This window comes from Salvelinus alpinus, chromosome 8 (genome assembly GCF_045679555.1).
Source record: "Salvelinus alpinus chromosome 8, SLU_Salpinus.1, whole genome shotgun sequence".
NCBI lineage: Eukaryota > Metazoa > Chordata > Actinopteri > Salmoniformes > Salmonidae > Salvelinus > Salvelinus alpinus.
The window spans coordinates 57,980,163-57,990,807 of record NC_092093.1 but is presented as its reverse complement, the minus strand read 5'-3'; the positions used below and the strand labels follow the sequence as shown (position 1 = coordinate 57,990,807).

The window sequence follows — 10,645 nt, the reverse complement described above, 5'->3', positions numbered from 1 at the left end:
CTGTGGGGTGGTGGAGAGACACATCCACATTTCACTTTATTTCGTGAATTGACTGAACTGAAATGGAAATGACTCCAACCTTGAAATGGCTGCCTCTAAGTTAAGACTAGAAAACAAGGGTACAGAATGAAAACGGTACGTACAAGGAACTCATCTCGGATGAAAAATTTGGCCCGGGTCACTTTAGGGTCCTCTCCAGGGTCTGGAACGGCTGTCCACAAAGAGACAAGCGGTTCAGGGTTTTAAAGACTACAGTATTTAATGTCATCAGAAGAAGGATATCATTAGGACAGGATGTAATCAGTGTAGTGCCTGATGGCAGTGCCTGCAATCAAATGTTTATCTCTCTAACTACTGTTCTCCATGCTCCAAACCATTCTCATTTCACAATGGGAAGAAAGGCATGTTAATGCTATTGTTCACATACTGCAATAGAGTCCCTGGAATATCTATAAGTAATAGTGTCATTGGAGGTCTAAATTAGGTTGATTCCAGGGCCAGCGCAAATGATTCCATTTGATTCACATTTTCAAAAGTGTGAGTTGCCAAAATGGGTTAACCTTTGAATACATCTTGAGGATCGGTTTGGAAGTCCTTCACTGTGAAGCAACAACAACGATGCTTCGTTTCTGGAGTGTGTGAACCTTAGGTTAGTAAATTTGAATAATTTATTATGATCCAGTTTATAATATCTTTTAAATAATGAACAATTATAAATGCTTATAAATATTGAATATGAGTAAAATCAACAATGATTTAAACAATGGGGTGTTTTCCGTCCATCTTAGTACCCACCTTCAGCCGGTACTGTATAGCGAACATACTCAGGGAAGTAGTCTTCAAGTTTGGATTTCCCTGCTAAGATCTTGTCAGCCAACATGTCCTGCTTGTTCAAGAACAGGATGACTGAAATGGTCCGTAGAAACCTGAAAACAAAGAATGGCGTGACTAGACAGGTATTTAAACAATCACATTGTGTCAGAGTTAGTGGAATGTGAACAGATGGCTTTAAAAATAAAACCTCTCCGTCCAACTCTCATGTTTCTGCTTCTGTTTAACACTGATTTCACAACATTGTTCGATTAACACTGATATCACCACCTTGACCGATTAACACTAAATGGGAAGCACATTTATATAGTGTTGCAATGTGTTACAGAAAACACCAACAAAGTTGGTTTGAAATGCATTTTCAGTTTGCAAATGTATTGCAAGTGTATTGAAAATATATTGAAATCATAACACAATGGAATGCCAATGGAATATATTACTAAGTCTGGTGCGAAATGTTCAGTACGGCAAAATTGGGTTGGGAGAGGGCAGCGAGAGCCAGATGAGGTGACTGAGGACCAGAAGGCAGAGAGCCAGACGAGGTGACTGTGGACCAGAGGGCAGCGAGAGCCAGACGAGGTGACTGTGGACCAGAAGGCAGAGAGCCAGACGAGGTGACTGTGGACCAGAGGACAGAGAGCCAGACGAGGTGACTGTGGACCAGAGGGCAGAGAGCCAGACGAGGTGACTGTGGACCAGAGGGCAGAGAGCCAGACGAGGTGACTGTGAACCAGAGGGCAGAGAGCCAGACGAGGTGACTGTGGACCAGAGGGCAGAGAGCCAGACGAGGTGACTGTGGACCAGAGGGCAGAGAGCCAGACGAGGTGACTGTGGACCAGAAGGCAGAGAGCCAGACGAGGTGACTGTGGACCAGAGGGCAGCGAGAGCCAGACGAGGTGACTGTGGACCAGAAGGCAGAGAGCCAGACGAGGTGACTGTGGACCAGAGGGCAGAGAGCCAGACGAGGTGACTGTGGACCAGAGGGCAGAGAGCCAGACGAGGTGACTATGGACCAGAGGGCAGAGAGCCAGACGAGGTGACTGTGGACCAGAGGGCAGAGAGCCAGACGAGGTGACTGTGGAACAGAGGGCAGAGAGCCAGGCGAGGTGACTGTGGACCAGAGGGCAGAGAGCCAGACGAGGTGACTGTGGACCAGAGGGCAGAGAGCCAGACGAGGTGACTGTGGACCAGAGGGCAGAGAGCCAGACGAGGTGACTGTGGACCAGAGGGCAGAGAGCCAGACGAGGTGACTGTGGACCAGAGGGCAGAGAGCCAGACGAGGTGACTGTGGACCAGAGGGCAGAGAGCCAGACGAGGTGACTGTGGACCAGAGGGCAGAGAGCCAGACGAGGTGACTGAGGACCAGAGGGCAGAGAGCCAGACGAGGTGACTGAGGACCAGAGGGCAGAGAGCCAGGCGAGGTGACTGTGGACCAGAGGGCAGAGAGCCAGACGAGGTGACTGAGGACCAGAGGGCAGAGAGCCAGACGAGGTGACTGAGGACCAGAGGGCAGAGAGCCAGACGAGGTGACTGAGGACCAGAGGGCAGAGAGCCAGACGAGGTGACTGAGGACCAGAGGGCAGAGAGCCAGACGAGGTGACTGTGGACCAGAGGGCAGAGAGCCAGACGAGGTGACTGAGGACCAGAGGGCAGAGAGCCAGACGAGGTGACTGAGGACCAGAGGGCAGAGAGCCAGACGAGGTGACTGTGGACCAGAGGGCAGAGAGCCAGACGAGGTGACTGTGGACCAGAGGGCAGAGAGCCAGACGAGGTGACTGAGGACCAGAGGGCAGAGAGCCAGGCGAGGTGACTGAGGACCAGAGGGCAGAGAGCCAGGCGAGGTGACTGAGGACCAGAGGGCAGAGAGCCAGACGAGGTGACTGAGGACCAGAGGGCAGAGAGCCAGACGAGGTGACTGAGGACCAGAGGGCAGAGAGCCAGGCGAGGTGACTGAGGACCAGAGGGCAGAGAGCCAGACGAGGTGACTGAGGACCAGAGGGCAGAGAGCCAGACGAGGTGACTGAGGACCAGAGGGCCGAGAGCCAGACGAGGTGACTGTGGACCAGAGGGCAGAGAGCCAGACGAGGTGACTGTGGACCAGAGGGCAGAGAGCCAGACGAGGTGACTGAGGACCAGAGGGCAGAGAGCCAGACGAGGTGACTGTGGACCAGAGGGCAGAGAGCCAGACGAGGTGACTGAGGACCAGAGGGCAGAGAGCCAGGCGAGGTGACTGAGGACCAGAGGGCAGAGAGCCAGACGAGGTGACTGAGGACCAGAGGGCAGAGAGCCAGACGAGGTGACTGAGGACCAGAGGGCAGAGAGCCAGACGAGGTGACTGAGGACCAGAGGGCAGAGAGCCAGACGAGGTGACTGAGGACCAGAGGGCAGAGAGCCAGGCGAGGTGACTGAGGACCAACCTGTTATTCCAGATGCTCTTGAAGAGATCCAGTGATTCCCTGAGTCTGTTGGTGCTGTTGTCTTCCCTTATGACCATGTTATAACTGCTGCTTGCTGCCACAAAGATGATGGCCGTCACGTCTGAAAGAAATAGGAGCACAGTGGAATGGGTTGTTTCAGTACTCATTTATAAAAAATAAAATAAATAAATAAATAAATAAATAATGTAACCTTTATTTAACCAGACAAGTCAGTTAAGAACAAATTCTTATTTACAATGACGGCCTACCCCAGCCAAAACCTAACCAGGACAACGCTGGGCCAGTTGTGCGCCGCCATTTGAGACTCCCAATCACGGTTGGTTGTGACACAGCCTGGAATCGAACCAGGGTCTGTAGTGACGCCTCTAGCACTGAGATGCAGTGCCTTAGACCGCTGTGTCACTCGGGAGTGAGTACCAGACGTTGAGACCTCGCAAACCACATCATATAGCATGTAATACTAATGAATCGTTCCGTATAAAATGTGGAAGTGGATCCAGATATGGTATACAATGCAGAGCTACTGCAACACAGTCGTCTGTCCCACTTCAAGACTGTGCTAGCCTGTTAAGCTAAAGCCTGGACATTATCATATGTGCTAACATGAGTCTTCCAGTTTCAGAAAAGTTTACTTGAAAAGGTTACTCGTTGACCCTCATTCATCGAACCACCATAGTTACTCACAGCACAACACTGTGGGCAGCAGAACAGCACAGTGGGGAGCAGAACAGCACAGTGGGGAGCAGAACAGCACAGTGGGGAGCAGAACAGCACTGTGGGGAGCAGAACAGCACAGTGGGGAGCAGAACAGCACTGTGGGGAGCAGAACAGCACAGTGGGGAGCAGAACAGCACTGTGGGGAGCAGAACAGCACAGTGGGGAGCAGAACAGCACAGTGGGGAGCAGAACAGCACTGTGGGTAGCAGAACAGGATGGTGGGCAGGAGAACAGCACTGTGGGTAGCAGAACAGCACAGTGGGGAGCAGAACAGCACTGTGGGGAGCAGAACAGCACTGTGGGGAGCAGAACAGCACTGTGGGGAGCAGAACAGCACTGTGGGGAGCAGAACAGTACTGTGGGGAGCAGAACAGTACTGTGGGGAGCAGAACAGCACTGTGGGGAGCAGAACAGCACAGTGGGGAGCAGAACAGCACAGTGGGGAGCAGAACAGCACTGTGGGGAGCAGAACAGCACAGTGGGGAGCAGAACAGCACAGTGGGGAGCAGAACAGCACTGTGGGGAGCAGAACAGCACTGTGAGGAGCAGAACAGCACTGTGAGGAGCAGAACAGCACTGTGGGGAGCAGAACAGGACGGTGGGCAGGAGAACAGCACTGTGGGGAGCAGAACAGCACTGTGGGGAGCAGAACAGCACTGTGGGGAGCAGAACAGCACTGTGGGGAGCAGAACAGCACTGTGGGGAGCAGAACAGCACAGTGGGGAGCAGAACAGCACAGTGGGGAGCAGAACAGCACTGTGGGGAGCAGAACAGCACTGTGGGGATCAGAACAGCACTGTGGGGATCAGAACAGCACTGTGGGGATCAGAACAGCACTGTGGGGATCAGAACAGCACTGTGGGGAGCAGAACAGCACTGTGGGGAGCAGAACAGCACTGTGGGGAGCAGAACAGCACTGTGGGGAGCAGAACAGCACTGTGGGGAGCAGAACAGCACTGTGGGGAGCAGAACAGCACTGTGGGGAGCAGAACAGCACTGTGGGGAGCAGAACAGCACTGTGGGTAGCAGAACAGCACTGTGGGGAGCAGAACAGCACTGTGGGGAGCAGAACAGCACTGTGGGGAGCAGAACAGCACTGTGGGGAGCAGAACAGCACTGTGGGGAGCAGAACAGCACAGTGGGGAGCAGAACAGCACTGTGGGGAGCAGAACAGCACTGTGGGGAGCAGAACAGCACAGTGGGGAGCAGAACAGCACAGTGGGGAGCAGAACAGCACTGTGGGGAGCAGAACAGCACAGTGGGGAGCAGAACAGCACAGTGGGGAGCAGAACAACACAGTGGGGAGCAGAACAGCACTGTGGGGAGCAGAACAGTACTGTGGGGAGCAGAACAGCACAGTGGGGAGCAGAACAGCACAGTGGGGAGCAGAACAGCACAGTGGGGAGCAGAACAGCACAGTGGGGAACAGAACAGCACAGTGGGGAGCAGAACAGGACAGTGGGGAGCAGAACAGGACAGTGGGGAGCAGAACAGGACAGTGGGGAGCAGAACAGCACTGTGGGGAGCAGAACAGCACTGTGGGGAGCAGAACAGCACTGTGGGGAGCAGAACAGCACTGTGGGGAGCAGAACAGCACTGTGGGGAGCAGAACAGCACTGTGGGGAGCAGAACAGCACTGTGGGGAGCAGAACAGCACAGTGGGGAGCAGAACAACACAGTGGGGAGCAGAACAGGACACAGGTTCCAAACTCACCGTTAAAGCACTGGATCCATTTTCTCCTCTCGTCTCTCTGGCCGCCTACATCAAACATACTGAGAGAGAGGGACAAACCTGTTAACTTCTGTATGGTCCAATGTGTGGACAAGCCCATTTAACTCAACCATGTCTTGATCTCAAACATTGAGACAGTCTATTGGACTAGTTTTCTACATGGAGTGATGGTGCTGGGAACAGAGCCCCCTTGTGGGTAAAGTTAACCACAACACTAAACCACTTGGCAGTATGTTGATTTGCCGTGTTATGGTGTTTCAGTGCTGATACTACTTTCCATTTAGTGTGCATTTGTTAGACACCCAAAATGTTAATTACCAAAAAGGAAAAGACAAAAAGACTCTTCCAAAGAAATGTTGGTGGTTGACTGTAAATAGTATGATACTAATCACATTTGATTTTCACTTAGCTACATTTGTATTTTAACAAATGTCCATATAACAAACAAAAACCTAACACAAACAGAAGCAAAGCTTTATGCTTTTCATGACAGCCATTTAGAGACAAATTAAAAACTACCCTAGACGACCATAAGGTGGGGACATTTCCATGATAACAGGAAACCACCATGGCCATGTACATACAGTACATTGTTCATACAGTTAAGACAACAGACAATGCTGTGTAACATTACATCACAACGAAGGAAAGGGAACACTTACTGAAAGTTCACTTTGTCGACTTGAAATCTTGTTTCAAAAATACCTGAAGTCAAAACTCGGCAGCGAAGCAAGTCCTGGGGTTCAAAACAAGAGGGGCACAGAGATGAAGAGATGCACAAAAAGAATAACCAAAATAGAAAGGAAGAAGGAGAGAATTTGAAAACAAATCAAACATTGATAAACTCCCATAACTGTTAGTTGAAATACCGCAGTGTGCAGTCATGTTGCCATGAGAAAAGGGTAGCCAGTGGAGCACAAACAACATTGTAAATACAACCCATATTTATGTTGATTTTCCATTTCATACTTCAACTACTATCACATTGTTAAAACACTGTACATAGCCAACAACATAACATTTGAAATTAAATGTACTAATGTTTCCCTTGTTTATTTCCCCTTTGTTTATTGTCTATTCCGTTTGCTTTGGCAATGTAAACACGTTTCCCATGCCAATAAAGCCCTTTGAATTTAATTGAATTGAGAGAGAGCGAAAAAGAGAGTGACGAGAAAGAGCGAGAGAGAAATAAAGAAAGAGAACGAGAGAGAGAAAGAGTAACGTTTTACTACACAGTGCTTCAGATAATACAGCAAAACAACATTTAACATGTCATTTATCAGTACATTAGAGCTATGCTCTAGAATGTTGAAAACCCTTCTAACCTGATCTGTTGGTGTGTAGTCATTCGACCTCACAGACTCAATTTTGTTCAAGAAGCTGCAAAACAGAAAACAAAAGACATAATTATATGACACTGGCCTGGATCTAAGGTACAGTACATATCACTGACATTATAGTAGAACAAATAAAGATCTGACTCTACACATTTTAACTAAGGAAAAGCATTGAGAAGAAATAAAGTCATATTTTCTTGTGTCTGTTGCCATGGTGTCTTTAAACCCCTCCCATATCGCACGCACGCACGCGCCCCAGTGTGTTCCTGGATAGATGCAGCATATGGCTGGATATGGCGGCTGGTTTTGGAGCTGAGGCTCTGAGACAACCAGTGGTTAGGGACAGGAGAAGAGGGAGGGACAGTGAGAACACTAGAGAAATACACAATACAACATCATGTTTTTCTATCAAACAGACAGTGGATCAGAGGTCTAGCCAAGCACGGAACAATAATTTCATTACATAGCTATATCTGTTCTAACTGCCAAAGTAAAGGAAACACTTGAGTAAATGAGGGATACAAAGTATATTGAAAGCAGGTGCGACCACACAGGTGTGTTTCCTGAGTCCATTAAGCAATTAACGTCCCATCATGCTTAGGGTCATGTATAAAACACCCAGTTACACATTATTCTGGCTACCATGGCTAGAAGAAGAGATCTTAGGGACTTTGAAAGAGGGGTCTCAAAGGAGCTCAGGGGGTTAAAAGGTGTGTGTGTGTGTGTGTGTCTCAGTCTCCAGATCTCAACCCATTTGAACACTTACAGGAGATTCTGGTGTGGTGCCTGAGACAGTGTTTTCTAGCACCATCAACAAAAACACAAAATTATGGAATAATTGTATCACATCCCTCCAATAGAGTTCTAGACACTTGTATAATCTATGCCAAGGTCCATTGAAGCTGTTCTGGCTCGTGGTGGCCCAACGCCCTATTAAGACACTATGTTGGTGATTCCTTTATTTTGGCAGTTAACTGTATATATATATATATGTCTGTCATGTAAGACATATAATGGGGTCCGCTCTATTCACTGTATTTCTATCTACTGCATTCTGAACATGTCACTTCACTACATAGCTAAACTCAGCAAAAAAGAAACGTCCTCTCACTGTCAACTGTGTTTATTTTCAGCAAATATAACATGTGTAAATACTTGTATGAACATAAGATTCAACAACTGAGACATAAACTGAGCAAGTTCCACAGACATGTGATGAACAGAAATGGAATAATGTGTCCCTGAACAAAGGGGGGGGGGGATCAAAATCAAAAGTAACAGTCAGTATCTGGTGTGGCCACCAGCTGCATTAAGTACTGCAGTGCATCTCCTCCTCATGGACTGCACCAGATTTGCCAGTTCTTGCTGTGAGATGTTACCCCACTCTTCCACCAAGGCACCTGCAAGTTCCCGGACATTTCTAGGGGGAATGGCCCTAGCCCTCACCCTCCGATCCAACAGGTCCCAGCCGTGCTCAATGGGATTGAGTTCCGGGCTCTTCGCTGGCCATGGCAGAACACTGACATTCCTGTCTTGCAGGAAATCAGCCATACTGCTCGTTCTGTGCGTGGTGGCATTGTCATGCTGGAGGGTCATGTCAGGATGAGCCTGCAGGAAGGGTACCACATGAGGGAGGAAGATGTCTTCCCTGTAACGCACAGTGTTGAGATTACCTAAAATGACAACAAGCTCAGTCAGATGATGCTGTGACACACCTCCCCAGACCATGACGGACCCTCCACCTCCAAATCGATCCCTCTCCAGAGTACAGGCCTCGGTGTAACGCTCATTCCTTTGACAAAAAAACGCAAATCCGACCATCACCCCTGGTGAGACAAAACCGTGACTCGCCAGTGAAGAGCACTTTTTGCCAGTCCTGTCTGATCCAGTGACGGTGGGTTTGTGCCCATAGGCGACATTGTTGCCGGTGATGTCTACAAGCCCTCAGTCCAGCCTCTCTCAACCTATTGCGGACAGTCTGAGCACTGATGGAGGGATTGTGCGATCCTGGTGTAACTCGGGCAGTTGTAGTTGCCATCCTGTACCTGTCCCGCAGGTGTGATATTCGGTTGTACCGATCCTGTGCAGGTGTTGTTACACGTGGTCTGCCACTGCGAGGACAATCAGCTGTCCATCCTGTCTCCCTGTAGCGCTGTCTTAGTCATCTCACAGTACAGACATTGCAATTTATTGCAGTCCTCATGCCTCCTTGCAGCATGAGGCACGTTCACGCAGATGAGCAGGGACCCTGGGCATCTTTCTTTTGGTGTTTTTCAGAGTCAGTAGAAAGGCCTCTTTAGTGTCCTAAGTTGTCATACCTGTGACCTTTATTGCCTACCGTCTGTAAGTTGTTAGTGTCTTAACGACCATTCCACAGGTGCATGTTCATTAATTGTCTATTGTTCATTGAACAAGCATGGGAAACAGTGTTTAAACCCTTTACAATGAAGATCTGTGAAGTTATTTGGAATTTTATGTTTATGAAAGACAGGGTACTGAAAAAGGGACATTTCTTTTTTTGCTAAGTTTATATCGCTAGGAGATATCACTATGCTGACTGACTAACACTACTGCAGATCTCATCCCCAGGCTGTACCATCCCTCCCCAGCAGAGGGCGTCCCCCTCTTCCTGTTCCATTATTAAAGACAGCAGTTAGTTTCTGCCATAGAGCTAGATCAGACCATCTTGCTCTGGTGTGCACGAGCTGTATGTTCCCTGGGTGTATGTGTGTGTGTGTGTGTGTGTGTGTGTGTGTCCCTGCGGTCCAAACCCCATGCACGCACGCACCCACGCACACATTTGTAACCGCTGAACCAGCAGATACCACCCTAAACATCCCAATTCTAATTTACTCTATTCTGCCGTGTTCTATTCTACACTGAGGAGGCAACCACCACAAAAGTCAGTTCTGTAAAGTTTTATTTGAGGTTGTGTTCTAACTTAAGAATTCACTTATAGGAACTGACGGATATATAGGCCTGCGTGTGATAACAATGATCACACGTTGAGCATTAGGGAGGTCCATGATCAAGTCTATTTAACCAGGTCTTTAAACGTGTACATGACATTGCAACAAAATTTCCCCATGGGGACAATAAAGTCACTTAGTACCGACTGGTGCTAGTTTGAATTAGTCCCATAAAAAAACAGAATATAAGGTTGTTACTGTGTTATTGCCTTCATATACATTCTGATGTAACTACCTGGTTAGTCCTTTATAATGGACCTGGTTAAATACATTCTGATGTAACTACCTGGTTAGTCCTTTATAATGGACCTGGTTAAATACATTCTGATGTAACTACCTGGTTAGTCCTTTATAATGGACCTGGTTAAATACATTCTGATGTAACTACCTGGTTAGTCCTTTATAATGGACCTGGTTAAATACATTCTGATGTAACTACCTGGTTAGTCCTTTATAATGGACCTGGTTAAATACATTCTGATGTAACTACCTGGTTAGTCCTTTATAATGGACCTGGTTAAATACATTCTGATGTAACTACCTGGTTAGTCCTTTATAATGGACCTGGTTAAATACATTCTGATGTAACTACCTGGTTAGTCCTTTATAATGGACCTGGTT

The 10,645-nt window shown here is 48.3% G+C and overlaps 1 protein-coding gene across 3 annotated transcripts in view; it reads right to left on the bottom strand.

Annotated features, from left to right (window-relative positions):
* The window catches only part of LOC139583349 (guanine nucleotide-binding protein G(olf) subunit alpha-like), a 67,501-nt gene that overhangs the window by 2,168 nt on the left and 54,688 nt on the right, over positions 1-10,645 (bottom strand). For 2 of the 3 annotated variants that reach the window (XM_071414317.1, XM_071414320.1), the window contains exons 6-11: positions 7,044-7,098; positions 6,381-6,454; positions 5,701-5,759; positions 3,249-3,369; positions 796-926; positions 144-211 (exon numbers count right to left, since the gene is read on the bottom strand). In XM_071414317.1, the coding sequence (XP_071270418.1) occupies positions 144-211; positions 796-926; positions 3,249-3,369; positions 5,701-5,759; positions 6,381-6,454; positions 7,044-7,098 (508 nt within the window). The other variant, XM_071414318.1, reaches the window with a different exon arrangement.